The sequence below is a fragment of the Chiloscyllium plagiosum genome, chromosome 32, assembly GCF_004010195.1.
Source record: "Chiloscyllium plagiosum isolate BGI_BamShark_2017 chromosome 32, ASM401019v2, whole genome shotgun sequence".
Lineage (NCBI taxonomy): Eukaryota > Metazoa > Chordata > Chondrichthyes > Orectolobiformes > Hemiscylliidae > Chiloscyllium > Chiloscyllium plagiosum.
This window is the reverse complement of record NC_057741.1, coordinates 24,062,134-24,085,512: the sequence shown is the minus strand read 5'-3', so window position 1 is coordinate 24,085,512 and position 23,379 is coordinate 24,062,134. Positions and strand designations below refer to the sequence as shown.

Sequence of the window (23,379 nt, the reverse complement as noted above, 5' to 3'; positions counted from 1 at the left end):
TGTCCCAAGTGCAAGGTCTGTACGGGCACTCTTACCCATTGTCTTTGGTCTTGTGACAGGCTTCAAACATATTGGAGCGCTGTGGTGGGTGCAATGGAGAGGATTTTAGGTGTAGGGGTGGAGAAGGACCCTATTTCGCTCCTTTTGGGCCTACCCATTCTATTTCCTGCAGACTCGCATAAGGCAAAACCTTTCAATATTCTTACATTCTGTGCAAGGAAGAATATCTTGCTAGGTTGGATATCAGAACCCTCCCCACCCCAGGCCTGTCGGGTTGGCGGAAGATTGTTATGGAGCATATTCCCCTGGGTTTTCTCACAAATACGGTACACCACAAAACTGAGAATTTTTACAAGACATGGCAACCCTTTTTGAAATACCTGGACACAGATTTATCTAACAAGGGCTTTTATATAGCCGTAACGATTGTGTTTCAGGAGTCCAATAACCAGGGAGGAGGAACTGTGAATGTATGTGTTTCGTTTGGCTGAGTTATTACTATTTGTTTGTTTGTTGTTAGGTATTTATTTAGTTAGTTAAATAACTAGTTTAGGTTTTTTTTTAATTTGATACTTCTCTATATATGTTTATACATTCTTATAGGAGGGTGGGTCGGGGAATTGTTTTTATTATTTGGGTTTAGTTTTGTACTATTTTTGTACTGTTTTGAATTTGTTGTAATATTTAAAAATCTATTTTTTCTTAATAAAAATATATTATAAAAAAAATTGTAGTTGATTTTATTTTTACAAATTCATTCATGGGGTGAGGGTGTGGCTAGCTAGGTTGGCATTTATTGCCCAACCCTAATTTCCCCAGAGTGCAGTTAAGAGATAACCACATTATTGTGAGCCTGGAGTCACATTTAGACCTGACCAAGTAAGGACAGTACTTTCCTTCCCTAAAGGACATTATTGAACCAGATGCGGTTTTCCAACAACCAACAATAGAAATGTGGTCGTTATTAAAGTTTTAATTCTGGATTTTTAAACTTGAATTCGAATTCCAACATCTGCTGTGGAAGTATTCAAACTTGGGTCACTGGAACATTACCAGATCTCGAGGTTATCAGTCTATTTATAATACCACTGGGTTGTCACCTCTCTTAGGCCTTTTACTATAACTCTTTAAATTGGAATTGGCATGCTACTGTTATCCATCAATGCAGGAATTTATACATTTTAAAGCAAACATTGAATCATCAGGAGAGAAGGATTTTGAACAAAAAGCCTCAGGTTTGAGAGATTTCCAGAAAATCAACTTCAAAGACAAGTAGTTTCCCTGCAGAATGCAAACTCTGAGTTTAATGTTTAATGCACCATGTGCAAGAGAAAACATTTGGAATTAGATATCTGCCTTGATTTTAGTATTTGATCTGGTATTGGTGTTTCATCAAGGAACACGTCTGTATCTTTACACGACATGACTGTATCGTGCAAGCCAGACTGACCATTTAATTTTATCCTGTCTGACATTTTGGTATGCTTAAAATCATAGCGTGAAAACAGACCCTTTGGTCCAACTCATCCATGCCAACTGGATATTCTAAAGTAATTTAGTACCACTTGCCAGCACTTGGCCCGTATCCCTCTAAACCCTGCTACTTCATATACCCATCCAGATGTCTTTTAAATGTTGTAATTGTACCAGCCTGCACCACTTCCTCTGGATTGAATTATAGAGTTGTAGAAAACAACTAATTAAAAAAGAGAAAGATCCACGACAGAAAACCCGTATCTTTGAAACCTCCAGAATCCAAATTTGCGATCTCCTCTGATTTCACCAGAGTATCTGGATGGGATCAGCAGCATAACTTCTCTCCAACAGGTAATCGGTCAAATATGGGCAAATTCAATGGAGAGGGAGTAAAGGTTTGGTAGTAGATGACTGGTTTATGTTTGGGACTAACAGATTCCCTTCATATTTTAAACATTCCAGCTGACTGCTCTTCATAACAAGAATACTGTTAGCAACCAATTCCATAGCTTTCCAGATGACAGCCCCTGTGTGAAGATATTTATAGAGTTCATTGTCATGGCAAAAGTGATCTGGTGGGTTACTGCTGTGAGAGACACAGATCAGTGACCTTTGTTTTCCATCAGAAGCTGATTCATCTGCTGAAGCTGGTAAGCACTGCATAACTGTGCTTTAATTTTTGCAGTGTTCTCTGCTTTATGTTACATATTATGAGTCATTAGATAAAAAATCTATCCAACTTAGCAAAGTCAATTAAATGATGCATGGTATTTCCCTGGTGTACTTTCTTTCCTAGCACTGTGGGCCAATGAGAGGTCGTCTTGTGACAAAACTGTCAGGTACAACAAATGAATGAGAATCAAGATCGATTCAGCATTACAAAGGACTGAGAGTCACACAATTCTTAGTACGGTGGTGAGGTCTGACACTGGGTTGGAAAACTGGGGAGACCCCGTCTCAGCCATTTGTGGCACCCTCTGATATATTTTACAGGGCATCAGGCAAATAAGTAGTTTCCCTCATGACAGATACGCCCATGAGGGGTCCGCCAGTCAAACTGAGCACCTGCAACTTAGCAACGCTCCCTCAGAAGTGCTGGGACCGTGGCTGGAGGAAGAGGATCATGCAAAACAAAAAACACCGTTCTCTCAGGCACTTCAATGGAGACTGGAGACGCCAGGGTCAATAAGTCAGGCAGGATCAGGTGCATGGGGCAGTGGGTGTCAGGGGAAATTGGCAAGGCAGAGGTGTCGGAGCAGCAGGGGCAGAGGTAGCCATTTCCACCGAGGAGTTCCTCCATGATGCCTGTAGGAGATGGTCTCCCCACCACGAATCAACTGAGCGGCTGACGTAGTTTACCTGGGGCGTGTCACATAAACAGACAAATGGCCAGCCACCACCATGCCAGTGGCCAAGGGATTGGTGCCTTTGCACGGTCACAGAAGAGGCTCAAATGCCATGTGGGCAGGAGGGCCATCATCCACCTTCTCCCTGCCTGAGAATGGCATAGTGATGGGAAAGTGATGGGCACACCACCTTCTATCTTCATTTGCTATTTTGCGGGACACACCCGGCCTGTGAGCTTATTCTTGACTGGTGAGATTGTAACATGAGTGAGTTTGCAATGCGTTTGGAACTCATAGGGTGGCATGGTAGCTCAGTGGTTACCACTGCTGTTTCACTGTACCAGGGACCCGGGTTTGATTCCACTCTCCGGTGGAAGTTTGCACATTCTCCCGTGTTTGTGGGGGTTTCCAATGGGTGCTCTGGTTTCCTTCCACAGTCCAAAGATGTGCAAGTTGGATGGATTGGCCATGCTAAATTGCCCATAGTGTCCAGGCATGTGCAGGCTAGGTGGATTAGCGATGGGATATACAGGGTTATAAGGCAGTGGTGTGGGATGCCCTTCAAAGGATTGGTGTGGACCTGATGGGCTGAATGACCTGCTTCAACAGTGTAGGGATTCTATGATTTTCTTACTATTTCTACACCTCAAATGGTATTTGTTTAAGTCCTAGTCTACACTTGACAAGTTATAAAAACTACCCTTCAGTTCACATTTTCTTGTCATTTCCCTTTCAGGAATCAATTTACAGTTATTGCAGTCAAACAATTGCTATGTTACAGGACAAAACTTTCTGTACCTTTGTAGAACATTATTTCTGATGATATTCATTTTGCTGCAGAGCACAGGTTTGGGTGGTGACTTGCAGCAAAACATATGGCCCCGCACTGACATTAGAGGTTCCATTGCTTTTTGCAGCTTTTTTTCACTCTGCTGTTCAAAACAATTCCCCAGTGAATTTTTTATCTTTATTATCTTAAGGGTCTGCTTTACCATTTTAATGGGATGAATTGGATCTGCAGAAAAAAACAGAAACAACAATAAAAGTGTTCTATATTGCTCCTGAAGACTTTGACAGCTACAAAATCTAAATGGAAAAAAAAGTACAACCATTTTCCATTGTTAAAAAAATGTCTGCAGACATTGCTAAAAACAACCTTCCCAACCACAGGATGACAATTTTGGTGAAATATTTTAATATTTCAAATCAAACGCATTACAAACTTGAACATTCATTTGTAATGTGGCATCTTCTCACTAACAGAATAATTTCAGCATTTTCTGATTTTATTTTGAATATTAAGTACCAAAGCAGGGAAGCTGTATTGAACTTTCATAGAGTTCTGGTTAGGTCCTAACTGGAGTATTGCATCCAGTTCTGGTCACCACACTTTGGGAAAGACATGAAGGCCCTTCAAAGAGGGCAGAGGAGATTCACCGAAATGCTTCTAGGGTGGAGTCTTTCAGTTACAAAGTTAGATCTGAAGAGTTGGGTCTGTTCTCCTTGGAGCAAAGGAGAGATTTGACAGAGATTCATAAGGTTTTGATAGGCTTAGATAAGGTAGACAAGGAAAAAACATCTTGCCATTAGCTGATGCCATAAAGACTAAAGGACGCAGATTTAAGATTTTGGGCAAGAGGTGCAGAAGGATTGCTCCACAGAAGCCAACATGGGCAGAATAGTCTCCCTCTGAGCCATAATTTACTTGGTGACTCAATCATTCTATTCAAAAGATTGGTAGATGTACAAATCATACCTTTTTAGCATATGGACTATGTAATAATTCAGAGTCCTGTGCTTCCCATTTAAAGTGAATTGCTAACTAAGTATAAAATAATCATACGTGTACTGGATCTGATTTTATTGGTTCTTGCTATTCGGGGAGACAATCAGCTATTGCATCTAATTTATCCAAACTTATCATGTAAATGCATCCTTTTCCTTTGTGGTGATGTATTTATTACAAGTCGATAAAATGTGAGCTGGAAAAAGCATCGGGGCGGGGCAGAGAGGGAGGGCTGGACCTGGGATGAGGTGGGGATGGATGGAGAGATTTGGAAGCTGGTGAATTCTATGCTGAGGCCATATGATTGTAAGCTTCCGAGGCAGAATATGAGGTGTTCTTCCCCCAGTTTGCATGCCGGTCTTGCATCAAGAGTTTAGGGAAAAGATAGCTGATGGAAGAAAAATAAATGGGATTGTATAAATGAACGTTTACTGCATAGGGTTTCTTAAAAGGCTAACTAGTTTAGAAATGTATTTATTACAATAATGTACTGTGAAAGAAAACTCTAGATTGGATAAATCATAGGAAACAAATAAAAGCAATGAAGATTTTTTTGACAAGACACAAATTAATGTATTCTTCCATGACATTGAAAGATAAGGAAATCAAAGGTTTTGGAGAGAAAGCAGGAGAATGAGGTTGAGAAACATTTCAGCCATGATCGAATGGCAGAACAGACTCAATGAGCTGAGTGGCCTAATTCTGCTCCTATATCTTATGAGCTTATAATCATATATATGTCAAACCTTTTTAATCAGAGTGTTACGAATTGAAATGTTACTAGTCTTGGCTCCAAATGGAAAAGGTTTGAAGAATTTGGCGAGTAAGTGGCTCAGATTGATGACTGAAAAAGGGATTACTGGACACGTTTTCATGCTCCTAAGTAACATGCAACAAAATAACCCTTGATTTCACCAGAATTCCTCTTAAAATGGCAGGTAATTTACAGTGCACACTGGGGCTTCATTGTACACATCATAGAAATCTGACTCGGAACTGTTAACACTTAAAACATGAAGCTGGACAACTGGTTGAGCCAACAGGACTACACCATAATATTTCACTAAGAAAAAGAAGTTATAGTATATTAATAAAATCTTAAACTAAACAATCACTATAACATGTATGTTATAAACTCACATATTCCTCCTTACTTATTCAGTAATTCTTCTATAGAACAAATCAATCATAAAGTTATTTACATCTGTAAGGACTGATCAATAGTATGTCAGAGCGTCCTGGAGAATTCGGCTGTTCTTCAAAGCAAAATGTCAAGTTACTATCGCATGACTATAGACACTTCCACTAGATTCAAATGAGGCTTTTTTTTCAGCTTCTGTTCCCTCACAATTAATTCAAACTGAGTTTAAACCTTAGTTAAACTTTTAAAGTGATCTGCAATAGATGCAAGAGTAAAGTGAGGAAAATCCTTTTCAATCAACAAGTCATTCGAGTATGAAATGCACTGCCTAGTGATGGAGGCAGGTTCAACTGATGCATTCAAGACAGCATTGGATGATTAGTTGGATAAAATTAATGTACAAAAGTATGGGGAGAAAGTAGGAGATTGGCACCAGGCAACAGTGCTCATGTAAAGAGTGAGAGCAGACACAATGGGCTGAATGGCTTTGGTTTGTATTGAAATGCTCTGATTCTATGATCTATATCCTTAATGGTCAATGATGATGATTAAAGTGGCTTTATTTTTACTCTGCTTATGGAATAGAGTATCTAATTGACATTTATTTAGACCGTCTTTTAGCTGAGCTTCATACCACAAAAGATCCAAACTACAACTTACAGCAAATATCCAAATAAATTGAAATCAGAGAACTTCCCTATCCTCAATCTCTCTGTATTGCCTTGTCTGGGATGGACCCAATCAATCTTTAGATTGATGATCCCTCATTTCCAATTTCTTCCTTGATCCGATTAATTAAATTGATTTTTTTAGAAACTTTCAGAGTTCGCAACGGTTTTTGGCTAATGAACTTGAACTCCCAGAATTAAATAATCTCTCTGGTCTGTCCTGGTTTGAAAGCATTGCAAACATCACACACCTAGCTCTTTAGACAAGTAACCCTACCTGCTGTTTTGTGGAACCATTAGAAAGTTGCAGCACAAAAAGCGGCCGATTGTGTCGGTTAGCTGCAAGAAGAATTAGCCACTCATTCTAATCCATTTTCCAGTATCTGGTCCATGGTTTTGCAGGTTACAGCAGTTCAGGTGCAGATCTGGGTACCATTTAAAAGAAGCTAGTGAGGGTTTCTGCGTCGACTACCAAAACAGGCTGTGAATTCCAGACACCCATCACCCTCTGGCTGAAAATGGTTTTCCTTATGACCAATCTAGCCTTTCTATCAGTCACTTTAAATCTGTGTCTGCTGTTAATTCACTGCTCCACTGTTGGAAGTCCAGACAGGTAGATCTACTCCATCCAGCCCCACAATAATATCCTTATAATTCTGTTGCTTTTGTTCTGTCTTTATTAAATAAATATGGGTCACCTTCTGAAGTGCAATTTCTTTCTAAGTATTCTAACCAACTCTGAGGAACTAAAAGTGGCAACCAAAAGATTAAAATGATTCCGTATTAGAAACACACAATAATACATTAATGCTGGAAGATACAAAAAAGTTGCAATTTAAATTCTAACAATTTAAAGTCAAAAATATATTTTCAGATACCTACCTGTTTCTTGATTTTGAGTTTCAGAAATAAACTGAGTAGCATGCTGTCTAAGAAATGAAAGAATAATTTTGGTGCCTAAATGTACTATATCCAAAGGTGGAAACTGCAGTGGACAATTCCTCAGATTAAGTGCTTTAAGAGATAGTACATTTCCTGAAAACAAAACAGTAACATGAATTTAATATCATATTCTGCAAATAATATTATTTAGTTTTCCTGGTTTATAAAGTAACTCTTATGAACAGAAATATTTTAGCACATGTTTTCTTCCCATAAAATGAAAATAGTGACATTAAAATTAATGTTTGACTCTTAAACAATTATATAATAATCCCTACCTAGTTCAATCGGTAATTCTATGAGAGGGTTTGTCTCCAACAAAAGTGTTCTAAGACATCTGAAAAATAAAATTTCCTGATTGTCTTTACTCAGTTAAAAAAAACTCTAAAATATCTTGCTATTTATATAACTCAAGTCTTTAAATTTAAGAAATGTTGCAACAATCTATAAAATAGCAGAGGTATTTAATATATAATAGAAGAGATATTTTTATTACCTCTTCCCCACGCAATTCTTTTGGCTCTCAGTTTCATAATCTCCCAAATGAAGCCTTAGGTAAAAGAGCACAGTTTGTGGAGGGTGATAGCACCTTCACTGTTGCTACAGTCTTTGTGTACTGCCATGAAGATTCAGCTTAGATGGCTTGTTCAAATCAGGCAGTACGATTTGCAGCCATAACCTCAGATTCAGGAATGAGAGGACAGTTGTGAAACTGATACAAACATAAGCCGATTCTTCCTGAAACAGTGATACAGGGATGCTTGCTGTTAGGTACGTACCTCTTGCAAAGTTACATGAAACTGCAACAGAGTTGCTGCAAGTAGGGGCACTTAAACATTGAAGCATAGAAGATAGGAGCAGGAGGAGGCCAATTGGGCCTGTGCTACCATTCAACATGATCATGGCTGATCATCCAACTCAATAGCCTAATCCTGCTTTCTCCCCATAACCCTTGATCCCATTTGCCCCAAGTGCTATTTCTAGTTGCCTCTTGAATGCATCCAATGTTTTGGCATCAACTACTTCCTGTGGTAATGAATTCCACAGGCTCACCACTCTGTGGGTGAAGAAATGTCTCCTCACCTTCGTTCACAAATTCTCAGACTGTGACCCTTAGTTTTGGACACACCCATCATCGGGAAGGCCCTCCCTGCATCTACCCTGTCTAGACCTGTTAGAATTGTATATGTCTGTACGAGATCCCCACTCATTTGTCTGAACTCCAGCGAAATCAAATCTAATCTAGTCAATCATTCCTCGCATGTCAGTCTCGCCATCCTGAAATCAGCCTGGTTAAGCTTCGCTGCACTTCCTCGAACACAAGAGCATCCTTCCTCAGAAAAGGAGACCAAAACTGCACACAATATTTTAGGTGTGGCCTCACCAAGGTCCTGTATAACTGCAACAACACATCTCTGTTCCTATACTCGAAACCTCTGGCAATGAAGGCCAACATACCATTTGCCTTCTTTACCGCCTGCTGCACCTGTATGCTTACTTTCAGTGACTGGTGCATAAAGACACCCAGGTCCCACTCCACACTCCTCTCTCCCAATTTACAGCCATTTAGGTAGTAATCTGCCTTCTTGTTTTTGCCTCCAAAGTGAATAACCTCACATTTTTCCAAATTGTATTGCATCTGCCGTTGATTTGCCCACTGACCCAACCTGTCCAGATCATGCTGGTGGATCTCTACATCCTCGTCACAGGTCACCCTCCCACCCAACTTGGTATCATCTGCAAAGTTTGAAACGTTACATTTTGTTCCCTCATCCAAATCATAATATGTATTGTGAATAGCTGGGGTTCTAGCATCGATCCATGTGGCACCCCACTACTTATTGTCTGCCAATTTGAAAAGGACTCACTAATTCCAACTCTTTGTTTTCTCTTTGCCAAGCAGTTGCCTATCCATCTCAGTACACTTACTGCAATCCCATGCGCTTTAATCTTGCGCAATAATCTGTTATGTGAGAGTAAGTCAAATGCTTTCTGAAAGTCCAAATATACCACTTCAACTGGGTCCCCCTTGTCAACATCTTGATAGAATTCCAACAGATTTGTCAAGCTTGATTTCCCCTTCATAAATCTATGTTGACTCTGTCTGATCCTGTGTCTGCTTTCTAAATGCTCAAGGTATTCTTAAAGTATACAAGATATACATTTTGTATATAGAAACCATTGAAAGAAGAAAGTGAGTACACACTTCTTATTTCCACCAGTCCCCACTCTGGCTAACCATTGGGTTTTACAGCACTGAAAGAGGCCCATCATGCCTATCGTGTCCACACTGGTCAAACATCCATCTCTTCTAATCCCATTTTAAGGCAGTGTTTCTGGGTAAGGGGAGGAGAGGTGTTGGTTAGCTCAATTGGTTGGATAGCCAATTTTTGATGCTAACAGTGTGGGCTTTCATCCCACACTGACTCTCCTTCACAAACTCTCCCCTCATCTAAGGTGTGGTGACCCTCACCAGCATCATGAGAGAGAGCAGCTCTATGATCCAGTAGGAATATGACGACTAACTTTCAAGGGAAGATCCTACTTTTTCAGCAAAGTTTACACTTTGTGCCCTCGATGAATCTTAAGTCACTTCATTTTCACTTTGGTGGAATCTGGTTGTCATTAGAAAAGTCAACTTATGTTATCATGAATTGTCTTCTAAGGCAATTCCAAAGCCATTGAGGAGTTACCCACATTATGGATTTGGACTTGTGTGTAGGCCAGTGAGGTAAAGGATGATAGTGAACCACATGGGTTTTTACAACAATTGATGATTTATATTCTAGATTTTAAGAATTAATTTAACTTAAATTCCACCTGCTGTTGTGGTGGGATTTAAACTTGTTCTTCCATAACATGAGCCCGGATCTCTGGCTTACTGTTCCAGTGGCAATCCCCCTACATACCATCTTCCCCAACTCTCACATCAGCTCAGCATTAGCACCCCAAGTTCTGAAGGAGATAGCTGAGGAAATTCTAAAGGCACTGGTAGTGATCTGTCAGGAATCACTGGAGTCAGAGGTGGTGCGAGAGGACTGGAGAATGGCCAATATAACAATGTATTTAAGAAGGAAGGAAGGCAAAAGACAGGAAATAAAGCCTGGATAGCTTGATCTTGGTCATTGTTAAGATTTTAGAATCCATTTAGTATGAGATAACACAGCATGGTAAAATAGAGCTGAGCCAGCATGGTTTTATCAAGAAGAGGTCATGCCTGACAAATTTGTTAGAATTGTTTGAGGAGGTAATGAGCAAGTTAGACTCTTTTTTATATTTCCAGAAGACCTTTGACAAAGTACCACACAGGAGGCTGCTGAATAAAATAAGAACCCATAGTGTTAGGCCCAAAGTACTGGCACGGATGGAGGATTGGTTGACTGGCGGAAAGCAGAGAGTGGGGATAAAGGGGTCATTTTCAGGACATTCATCAGAGACTAGTGGAGTTCTGGAGGGTTTCTTGTTGATACCACAACTACTCATGTTACACACTAATGATCTGGATGAAGGAACTGAGGGCATTATTGCTAAGTTTTCAGATGACACAAAGAAAGATGGAGGGACAGGCAGTGTTAAAGAAGCAGGGAGGCTGAAGAAGAACATGGATAGGTGAGGAGAGTGTGCAAAGGGGTGGCAGATGGAATACAATGTGGGAAAGTATGAGGTTATGCACTTTGGTAGGAAGAGTAGAGGCGTGGATTATTTTCTAATTGGGTGTCCTTGTTCAGGATTGTCTGAAGGGTAACGTGCAGGTTCAGTTGGCAATTAGGAAGGCAAATGCAAGTGTGCATTCAATTCTAGAGCTAGAATACAAGAGCAGAGATGTACTGCTGAGGCTCTAAAAGACTCTGGTTAGACCGCATTTGGAATATTGTGAGCAGTTTTAGGATGTGTACCTAAGGGAGGATGTTAGAGCATTTGACCAGAGGAGATTTGCAAGAATGTGTAATGAGGAGCAGTTGAGGACTCTGGGTTTGTACTTGATGGAGTTGAGAAGGCTATGGGGGAATCCAGCTTTAACGTACAGACAAGCCTGGATACAGTGGACGTGGAGATGTCTCCATTAGTAGGAGAGACAAGCACCTGACGGCACAATCTCAGAGTGAAGGGTCACCCTTTTAGAACTGAGATGAGGAGGAATTTCTTCAGCTAGAAGGTGGTTAATCTGTGCAACTCATTGTTGCAGAAGACTGTGAAGGCCAGGTCATTGAATGTACAGAGGAACCTTGATTATCCGAATATCAGATTATCTGGCAAGATCACAAGGTCCCGATATTCAGCTAAACTATGTTATCCGGCATTCGATTAACCAAACGAAATACTCTCCGCCCGAGTCCTTCGGAAAATCGGGGTTCCTCTGTATTTAAGATAGGTAGTAAGGGGATCAAGGGTAATGGGGAGAAGGCAGAAGAATTGAGAAAGATATCAGTCATGATTGAATCGTGGAGTAGACTTATTGGGCAGAATGGACTAGTTCTGCTCCTATATCTAATGGTTAGTGTCCCGTTAATGACTGTCAAGGACTGTCCCATCAATGACTTAAACATCTTCTTGGGAAAGAAGCCCATTTGCTCCAAATCATGAGATCTGAAGATCAGATTCTTTGGTACCAATTCGGTCATTTGGGCAGCATTGGATCACTTTGACATGCCTGCTGATAATTTTAGACAAACACTGCTGTTGCATATTCCCCAGCTATACAAATTATTCCTTTCCTCACATTCAAGACAGGATAGGCAGCTGAGGGGTGGGGTTCCTCTCCAGTACATTTATACAAAGACTCAAGGGAATTTGGGCCAATATGTCCTTTAGGATATGAAGGATCAATTAGTTTTCGAATCCTGGATCCATACCTGTGAGTTCCAATTCTAGCAGGTAGCTTCTGCAGTCTATTCTTTCTCAAGTCCAACCACACTAACTGTGGCAGATGATCAAACAATTCGCCTGGCAACTCCTGAAGCAAGTTGCCCTCCAGATACAGATGCTGTAGGAGAGCAGAGCCATTTATACTAGGAATTATCAAAACAAGTTAAAAATGTTGACCAGTTTATCAACTTTACTACACTGCAAATGCACATAGGTTTGTCCAAAATGGATTTATAGCATGTTAAGACGGACATCTAAGCAGATAGGCAACATAAATGCAGACAAAATTATACAAAAATAAACAAATTAAATAAAATAAATTTTAAAATAGCATATAACTTTGACTGATGGCGTCAAATTTAATGGAAATTATTCCCCCCTGCAGAGAAGTTGGTAGGTAGTGGGGCACACTCTTACCTACAATAGAGCTTAATAGAGAAATGCTTTTATCTGGCTCCTTTGCATGAAAAAGACTGTTCCAATTCTTAAAATCTATTGACGAAGTCACCTTTGGGGGGTTGTGACTACCATTAAATAGCAGATGTGATGATGACATTTAATAAGAGATAAATGGAAACATGGTTTGACACAATGCTGAAGAATGAAACTATCCTGTTGACAGGAGACAGGTCCTATTTCTAACTGAAGATTGTTGTATGAGGCAATGATTCTTAAATAGTTAATATTGAAGACAGTATTTAGCTCTATCCAAACTGCTAATGTCATAAAAACTTGGTTGAGGAGAGGCAGAACAGCTCTGGATCTCAGAGGAGACAGATCTATCTGTCTGAGTTTTACTACATGGAAAGTAGCCCATTAGCCCATCATGTTTACACCAGTCATCAAGCACCTATCAGCTCTGTCCCATTTTCAGATGGCCCATATTCTTCGATGCTGTGGCACATCAAGTGATCATTTAAAATCTTTTTAAAACATTGTGATGGTTTCCACCTCTATCAACATTTCAGGAAGAGTTCCAGATGCCCACTGCCCTCTGAGTAAAATAAATCTTCTGGAAATCTCCTCTAAACCTGTTTACCTTATATCTATGCCCTCTGCTATTGATCCTTCTATTAAGGGGAAAAAATTATTCTCATTTACAGTATCTATGTCCCTCATAGCTTTGTCCACTTCAGTCAGGTCCCTCCTTTAGTCTTATTTGCTCCAATGAAAACAACTTTGCCTATCACTTCAAAACCGCCTTGCTTCAGCCCAGGCAAAATCCTGGTGAATTTCCTTTTCACCGCGTCCACTGCAATCACAACCTTTCTATAATGTTGGGAGTAGAACTGCACACACTAGTCCATCCATGGCCTATCTCATATTCAGCTCTATTATATCCTCCCTGCTCTTGTATTCAATGCCTCAACTGATGAAGACAAGTATCCTATATGTTTTCTTAACCACCTTATATAACTGTCCTGGTGTATTCAGGGATCTGTGGACATGAACATAAAAGTCCCTCTGCTCTTTTGTACTTCTTAGGGTCTGACCATTCATCATGCACTCCCTTGCCTTATTGGTCCAAGCAAAATGCATCAACTCATACTTTGAAGGATTAAGTTCCAATTTGCCATGGTTCAGCCCATTTGACAGCCAATCTAGATCTTCATGTAGTAGAAGGCTTTTCTCCTTACTACTTACAATATCAATTTTCATGTCTGCAAACTTACTGATCAAATCTCCTACATTTATGTCTAGATCATTAATATGTACTACAAACAGCAAGGGACACAGCGCCAAACCCTATGGTATGTCATTGAGTACAGGCTTCAGTCACAAAAACAACCTTTGAACATCACCCTCTGCCTCCTACCAAGAAACCAACTTTGGATCCATTTTGCTGAAAATGTGTTGCTGGAAAAGCGCAGCAGGTCAGGCAGCATCCAAGGAGCAGGAGAATCGACGTTTCGGGCATGAGCCCTTCTTCATAGTCCCACAACCCTGCACCGCCCGTTTCTACCTCCTGCCCAAAATCCACAAACTTGACGGCCCCGGCTGACCCATTGTCTCATCTCTGCACACCTCGACACGGTCCTGTCCCCCTTAGTCCAAGAACTCCCCACCTACGTTCGGGACACCACCCACACCCTCTATCTTCTCCATGATTTTCGCTTTCCCGGTCCCCAATGCCTTATCTTCACCATGGACATCCAGTCCCTGTACACCTCCATCCCCCATCACGAAGGATTCAAAGCCCTCCGCTTCTTCCTTTCCCGCCGTACCAACCAGTACCCTTTCACTGACACCCTCCTTCGACTGACTGAACTGGTCCTCACTCTGAACAACTTCTCTTTCCAATCCTCCCACGATTCCTGAAGAAGGGCTCATGCCCGAAACGTCGATTCTCCTGCTCCTTGGATGCTGCCTGACCTGCTGCGCTTTTCCAGCAACACATTTTCAGCTCTGATCTCCAGCATCTGCAGTCCTCACTTTCTCCTTGGATCCAATTTGCCCAAATTACCCTGGATCCCATTGGCTCTTAGCTTCTTGGCCATTCTCCCATGCAGAAGCTTGTCAAAATCCTTACTGATGAGCATGTAAACTATATCCACTGTACTGCCCTCATCTACACATCTAGTCACCTCCTCAAAAAACTCAAACTTGTCAGATAGATTCTCCTCCTGACAAGGACATACTGACTATCCTTAATTAGTCCTTATCTCTCCAATTGGTGATTAAATCTGTAGCTTGGACTATTTTATAATAATTTTCCTACCACTGACATTAGACTCACAGACCTATGGTTCCTTGGTCTGGTTTATCCCTATCACCTTTTTTGATCACATTAGCTGTACTCCAATACTCTGACATACCTTCAGTGTCCAGATAGGATTTGGAAATTAATGCCAGGACTCCTACAATCTCCTTGCTTGCCTCCCATATATCTCACCTGGGCTTTGGGACTAATCCAGTTTTAAGTATACTGAAACCTCTAATACCGCCTTCAACTCAATTGTAATTTGTTCAAGTACATCACAGTCTCTTTTCCTAACTTCTATACCTACATTGTTCTTCTCTATTATGAACATAGATGTAATTATTTGAAACATCACCTATGGCTGCCAACTCCATCCACAGCTTACCATTCACCAAAGATCCTCACAGCACCTTCCAAACTCACGACCACTTCCATCTAGAAGGACAAGAGCAGCAGGTACATGGGAACACCATCACCTGTAAGTTCCCCACCAAGTCACTCACCATCCTGAATTGAAAATATATCACTGTTCCTTCAGTGTTGCTGGGTCAAAATCCTGAAATTCCCTCCCTAATGGCACTGTGGGTCAACCTGCAGCAGGTGGACTGCAGCGGTTCAAGAAGGCAGCTCATCACCATTTTCTCAAGGGCAATTAGAGCAATAAATGTTGACCCAGACAGCAATGCCCATGTCCTATGAATGAATAAAAAAAAAATTCCATATTGGAATTCCATAAATAAGTCTCCTGGTTATCCTCTTGTCCCTAATTAACTTCTGAAATACTTTTGGATTTTCATTTATTTTCTTTACAATTCTAAGTTCTGAGTAATTTGTAACTAGAAAGGCAGTCAGTTAGCTCAGGTAGACATGGTGGTGAAGGCAGCATTTGTCATGCTTGCCTTAATTGGTCAGACCATTGAGTATAGGAACTGGGATGTCAGATTGTGGCAATACAGGACATTGGTGGGGCCACTTTTAGAGTACTATGTATAGTTCTGGTCACCTTGCTATAAGAAGAATATTATTAAATTGGAAAGGGTGCAAAGTGTTACCAAGACTGGAGCATTTGAGTTATAATTAGAGGTTGAGTAGGCTGGGACTTCCCTCTCCAGAGTGTAGGAGTGTGAGGGGTGGCCGTACGGAGGTTTACAAAATCATGACAGGCATAGATAAGATCTTTTCACTAGGTCGGGAAATTTAAAACATGATGGCATAGTTTTAAGGTGAGAGAGTAAAGATTTAAGAGAGACCCAAGAGGCAACTTTTTTGGCACAGAGGGTGGCACATACAGAGGGACCTCGATTATCTGAACGTCACGGATGGGGAGTAATTTTTCAGATAATCAAAATTCGGATAATCGAACGCCAGACAACACAGTTTAGCCAAGCATTGGGAACTTGCGATCTTGCTGGATAATCCAAATTCAGATAATCAAATGCCGGATAATCGAGGTACCTCTGCACATGGAATAAGTTGCCAGAGAAAGTGGTAGATGCAGGTTCAGTTTTAACATTTACAAGATATTTGGAACTGGTACATGATTAGGAAAGGTTTACAATGATATGTACCAAACGCAGGCAAACGGGACTAGTTTTGTTTAGAAATCTTGGTCAGCATGGACTACTTGGACTGAAGGGTCTGTTTCCATGCTGTTTGACTCTAATGACTCTATGAGTTGGTTAGATGGCTGGTTTGCAATGCTGAGTGATGCTAACAGCTTGGGTGCAATCTCCACACCAGCTAAAGTTACAATGAAGGATTCTCCTTCTCAATCTCTCTCCTTGCCTGAGGCATGGTGACTCAAGTGTTAAAACACCACCAGTCATCTCTCTCTAATGAGAAAGCAACCGTATAGTCAGGTATGACCATGGCGACTTTACTATTTACTTAAGCATCCCTTCTTATTTTCTTATTAAATTCTGTACATTCTTCACGATCCAGGATTCTCTGGTGTTTTTGGTCCCACTCTTCACCTGTACAGGTACATGATGACCTGCACTTTCACTATTTCCTTTTTGATGCTGTCCGATGTAGGTTCTCCTACAAGTAGCTGTTCACAGAACCTCTCTTACTGGCCTTGCTCCAACTCATAACCTTTATTTCTGAACCATTCTTGTCCTTTTCCATGACTAACTTAAATCTTTCTGAATTACGGTCACGATCACCCGCAATGCTTTCCTCATGACACTTCTACTATTTGCCTGGCTTTGTTCCCTAAAATTAGATACAGCTCTGTTGTAGGACTTCCTGCATGCTCTCTTAAAAAGCATTAAAAGGTATTACCAGCCCCCGATGTCTATCCCAGCTAATATTGGGAAGTTAAAATTCCCTATTATTACTACCCTATTACTTTTAGAATACTCTGAAATTATTTACCCTTCCACATCTTCCTGACAGTTTGGTGTCTATAGTACATGCACAACAATGGTCTCATTTTTGTTTTTAAGTGTTATCCATATTGCCTCAATTGAAGAGTCTTCTGTGATATCATCCCTCTTTATTGCAGTAATTGACTCTGTCATCAATATTGCATCCCAATTCCTCTTTTACAGCCTTCATTGTCTTGCCTGAAAACAATACATCCCAGAATAATGAGCTCCCTCAACCACATCGCCACAATAGCAATGGCGTCACATGTGTTAACTCATTTACCTAATTCTTAAGACTCCTAGTGTTAAAAGAAACACCGTTCAAACTGGCCATTCTCCCTTATGTCACAGACTAATTTGGCTTTTCTTCCACATTTGTCTGTTGACTACTCACTATTGTACCTTCACTGTATATCCCATTCCCCTGTCAAATTGTATAAACTACGCACGAACAACACCAGCAAAGCACCCATCCCCACAGGATTCTAGCCCCGTTGCAGTTCAGGTACAACACGCCAGACTTGTAAAACCCCCAACAACTATTGAAAACTAAACTAAAACCCTGTTTTTGAGGGAGCCTGACTCCACCCATTCAGGCTGCTTCTATTGTTCCAACTTTTAAAAAAAGCCCAAGGCCTCATAAGTTGTTTACCTTATTGGCTTGGAACAGACTGCTCACTACCTCTGTCTCAATCTCTCTTCATTAAAAAAAAAGACAGGACAGAAAAGCATATAATTTTCTACCTCGGCACTTTATAACCTCAGGACTCAACATTGAGTTCAACAACTTCATATCGTAAATACTGTCCTCTATTTTGATAGCCACCACCCCATGTGTTGCTTTGCTCTCAAACCTATTTTCTGCTATTAATTTGTATTCTATATCTACCTCTTAAAGGCATATGTCATCACACTGGGATTTCCCTGACTACCAGTCTAACCTTCCTTCCCTGACTGCACTTCCTTAAGTGGCATGGTGATCATATCAAAAAAACATATTATCCACCTAGCTCTTAGCTTCATGGATTCACTGTAGTGCTTGCAACTGACACTCATGCTCCAAAGCACTTTGCTCAAGTGGGTCAAATTGATGGCAATTCCTCAAGGCCATGCAGCAGCGAGGATTGATTCCCCTGCCATACCTTTAGTTGAAAAAAGCTCTTACGTAGAATCATAGAATTCTCTACAGTGTGGAAACAGGCCCTTCAGCCCAACAAGTCCACAACAATCCTCCGAAGAGTAACTCGCCCAGGCCCGTTTCCTCCTACCGTACATTTACCCCCAACTAATGCACCTTAACTACACATACCATAAGACAAACAGAAAAATAATTAGGTTTTCTTTTTTAAAAATAAGCTAAATCTCTTTCCTTTCCTTAATGCAAGTATAAAGTGGATGAAACAACTCAGCCATTACCCACCATTTAGCTTACTGTTTTGTGCCAATGTCAATTTTGTCTGCTGCTCTGAATCCTATTTGGGGTTCTATTGGGGTTTAGTTGCTGCAAATGAGTTCAATCTGGGCTTCGACTCTCAAGCTTTTATTGAGGAGCTCTACTGCCACTGTTTACCCCCAGATTTGCTCTGCTTCAACTGGTTCCCCTTCAAGTCAGAGGAGACTATAGTCTAGAAAATCATATTCTTTTTACATCCCAGCTCTCACTCAGGTCCACTCTCCCAGTCTGCTTCACAATGATTCTGACCACATTCCTCCCAGTCCCTACCAAGTATTCTAATTGTCTTCATAACAATATCTATCAAATTAAACAATTTGCACTTAGTTACTCATCACATTCCAACATCTCTTCCTTCCTATGATGCAATCACAGAAAATGCTCCGTTACCTCCTCCTTTTCACTGTCCAAAGTTCTAAACACATAGCATCATCATCACAGAGATAGACAGCATGGAAACAGACCCTTCAGTCCAACTTATCCATGCTGACCACATCTTGTGAAGCAATTTACTTGTACTGTATTCACTGCTTACAATGCAGTTTCCTCTGCATTGACAACTTTGTGAAACACCTCAGCTCTGTCCATAAGAATGACCACTGACAATTTCAATATAGCATCTTGCCCTCATACCAATATTTCTGTCCTAGGTCTGGTGCAGCGTTCTTGCAAAGTCGGATGAAAAGATTCTCATTTTCTGCTTCAGCACTTTACAACCTCAGGACTCAACACTGAGTTCAACAACTTCAGATCAGGAATACTGTCCTTCATTTTGATGATCACTACCCCGTGTCTTGTTTTGCTCTCAAACCTATTTTCCATTACTAACATCCATTCTATATCCCTCCTCTAGCACCAGTAATACTCGCTTTGCCTTTTGTTCTAGGGCACTTTCACCACCTATTCCACTTACAACTCCCTCTTTGTCTAGAGCACAAACCCATCATTTTGCAATCCTTTCAGCTCCAAACGGATATCATATTGGACCCAAAATGTTACCTTGGTTTCTCTCTCTACAGAAGCTACCAGCCCTGCTGAATTTCTCTGGCATATTCTATTTCATTGCATGTATCAGGAAGAATATCCACAAAGTACAACTGCACCCTTTTTCTTTAAAAGGAGTAAGCAAGTTCAGATTTTTTCTAACATTCATTCCAAGGCTTACTCTACTGATCCTAAAAGACTGAGTCTCCTGGAGGCAACAGGAGTCCCAGTGGCTTTATGTCAAAGATCCTTTCCATGCTGTCATCCTTCACTGTCTTGGGTCCATGTTCATATTCCATCACCAACCCACCTGTCCATTTTTTTTCCTCCACTTCTCTCAGCAACGTTAATTCAAAATTCTGCTTTCCTCCTTTGTTTGATGCCCAAGACACTCCCATTATTCACAACTAAGATTTGGGTAGATGTATTGAATTGCATTCCGTGTGAAGTTAATTACAGGTTAAAGATTACCTTGACAGCTAAGGGACTCTTGTGGCACAGTGGTAATGTTCCCTATCTCTCAGCCAGGAAGAACCTGGGTTCCTGTTCAAGAAGTGCACAATAATATCCCCAAACAAGTTGATCAGGAAAATATATGCATTACCTGCTACGGTAAGTAAACCACGCCTGCAGCTGAAGTACAGAAGGACATGTTTACTAGCTGCCATAGAGTCATCTAGCACAGAAACAGACCCTTCAGTGCAATCAATGCACGCCGAACATAATCTCAAACTAAACTAGTCCCACCTGTTTAATCCTGGCCCATATCCCTCCAAACCTTTCCTATTCAGGTACAGTCAGTTCTGTTATAACGTGGTAATTCTTGTGCAACCCTGTGTTACAAGAAAGTTGTGTAATAGCAGCATCATTTAAACTAACAGAGCTGGAATCACGTTAAAACCAAGATACACTTTAAAACTTTGTGCTTTAAAAAGTGTCTCCAATTCATCAATCATATTATAGCAAATTTGTGTTAACAAAACGTGTGTTATAGCAGAATGACCTGTACTTATCTACATGCCTTTTAAATGTTTCAACTCTGCCTGCATCCAGCACTTCCTCAGGAAGTTAATTCAACATGCGAACCACCCCCTGTGTAAAGCATTTGCCCCCATGTCTTTTTAAAAAATTTCTCCCCTCTCACCTTAAAATTATGCCCCCCGAGTTTTAGAATTCCTCATCCTAGGAAAAGACATCTATCATTAACCTTATCTATTTACACCTCACGATTTTATAAACCTCGATAAGGTCACTTCTCAACCACCCTCCAGTGAAAGAAATGTCATGTCGTTCTTTATAACTCAAACCTTACATATTCAGCAACTGTGTGGTAAATCTCATCTGAACCCTCTCCTATCCTTTCTATAATAGGGCGACCAGAACTGGACATAATACTCCAGAAGAGGCCTCACCAATGTCCTGTATCACCTTAGCCTTCCCTAGTCAGCTATGAATCAAGCAAAAAAGGGGAGGAAAGTACTTATAGCTGTGCAAATAAAGAGATTTTTGATTAAACATTGTATTTCCTTGAGGTTGTACAACAATTGGAACAATATTCCTGTTGGTAATATCAGGGAGTGACATAATTTTAAATGGCGAATGCAGGGCAAGGCTAAATGAATGGAACTAATTGCAAGGATAAAGTTAGAGTGAAAGCAGTTGACAAATATTACAAATTTTGGCCATTAAGACTATTCGCAGATGACGTATATTTACACTTCCAAAACTCAATCCTACTTCATATATCATGCACATAGTTGACAAGTTTTGTCACATCATAAATCTGTTAAATTTAGGAGATTCCAACCAGATTTCACTGAGTAATACAGCATGGATTTTCAATCGGATCTTATAGTATTTCCCCCAGTGCTTCCTGGGTTATTTTGGAACCTCAATCACTGAATACCTGGGTCCGAACTTTTATCAGGCTGCTGGATCAATATTCCTGATATGCATCCTGCCCCACTAGCTAGAAGAAGCAGTGCTCCGAAAGCTTGTGCTTGCAAATAGACTTGTTGGACTAAATCTTAGGTGTGATTTTTAAACTTTGTCTACTCCCAGTCCAATACAGGCACCTCCACATCATGGTTCAATGTGCACTGACCTAAACATACGATCATATTCAGCAGAAACATGCCTTGCTTAAAATGGCGTTTCCTCCTACTGTTTAGATGAATTATAATGGAGATAAATTGAGAAATGAGGACATTTGGAGAAGGGAAACTTGTTCGATGTTCGAAAGGAAACAACAATTAGTTGGAGCTCTTCTCTAAACTTAGCTTTATAGCGTTAGAATAAAAGTGCAAAGGAACAATAAAGTGCAGAACAAACAAATTGGCGATGGAAAAGAGAGAAACCAATTTACCTCGATACATCTTGGCATGTCACACCTGAGGCAGGTGAGGTCTTTCCTGCAAAGATCAAGTGACTTGTCACTGCACCAGACATCGTGTAGCTCTCCACTTGCCGCCTCGCCATAATCCGTTACGGGGGTGCAGAAGTGCCGAGTTTCAGGTATTCTCCCGGAGCCGGAGCGGACGACAGGCTGCTCCAGGCTCGTATTCATGGGGCGCTACACCAATGAAACTGAAGCAATCCAACGCGCTCACCCCATATGAGAGTTTTAGTTAGCGCAGGCTATTGACTTGACCAAACAGAACATAGGGAATAAAGGGAAAGCGATTTCTGGGTCTTAAGATAACAAAAATCTCCGGAATGGTGGGGGGGATTTTACTTTGGATTTTACTGAAGTCAGTTTTGAAACAGAAAAAAGCCGCAGTCAATGGAAAAGAAATGCTACTATTTAGTCGGTTCCGGGAGCAATAGACATATCCCTCCCTCCTGCAACCTCCCCTCCTTTCAATGTTGCAGCAAAGCCCCAGTCACCATGGAGATTCCTGTAACGTTGTCGCTGTCAGCTCTCCTGCAACCAGCCGCTGAACACCACCTCTGAATGACATGGAGACTGGCCCCATACAGACACACATTGTGGAAATATCAGGGAACACTGACCACAGCGTGTTTCTCTATCCCCCCGGAGGCACCTCAACCTGTTCCCCCACCTCTTATAACATCACAATCACGGCTGTGCAGCCACCGCAGCGCCTTGCATTTAGGTAGCGCCTCTAAGCAAGTGAAACGTTCGCGGGGACGTTTTCAGAGGAAAGTCCGAGAGCGAGCCACAGGAGGAGAAAATTAAGCCAGCTGGCCAAAGTTTTAGGGATTGTCTTGAAGGAGGGAATTCCAAGGCTTGGCGCCTCGTCACCGGAACACAAGGCCTCTGATGGTGTCTCAACTTAAAGAGGGAAGACACGAGGTCAGAATTAAGTCCGTACAGGCATCATAGATGGCTGTGGAGATTACACCGATTTTATTTTAAAGACAATGCTTCTTAGGGATTTGAAAACAAGGATGTGAATTTTAATATCAAGACAAAAAAAAACAAATTGCTGGAGAAAGTCGGGTGTGACAGCATTTCTGAGTCGAAAATACATTTAACATTTTGTGTGCAGTGACTGCGGAGTTTCTCCAGCAATTTATGTATTGTTTCAGATCTCCAGCATCTGCTATTCTTTATTTCGAATCAAGGTATTGCTTGTCCAGTTCCCAATGTAGGTCGGCAAACAGCGATAGGTGAACAGAGCTTC

The 23,379-nt window shown here is 41.0% G+C and overlaps 1 protein-coding gene across 5 annotated transcripts in view; it reads right to left on the bottom strand.

Moving 5' to 3' along the window:
- Window positions 1–23,379, bottom strand: part of LOC122539419 (leucine-rich repeat-containing protein 27-like) — a 48,712-nt gene extending 25,333 nt beyond the window's left edge. Inside the window, exons 1-5 of one of the 5 annotated variants that reach the window (XM_043674237.1) lie at window positions 22,098–23,374; window positions 12,213–12,343; window positions 7,638–7,696; window positions 7,300–7,452; window positions 3,621–3,837 (exon numbers count right to left, since the gene is read on the bottom strand). In XM_043674237.1, coding sequence (XP_043530172.1) covers window positions 3,621–3,837; window positions 7,300–7,452; window positions 7,638–7,696; window positions 12,213–12,343; window positions 22,098–22,298 — 761 coding nt within the window. In that variant the 5' untranslated portion in view covers window positions 22,299–23,374. Of the gene's footprint in view, window positions 1–3,620; window positions 3,838–7,299; window positions 7,453–7,637; window positions 7,697–12,212; window positions 12,344–22,097 lie in introns of all 5 variants that reach the window. The other 4 variants (XM_043674238.1, XM_043674239.1, XM_043674240.1 and 1 more) reach the window with 4 other exon arrangements.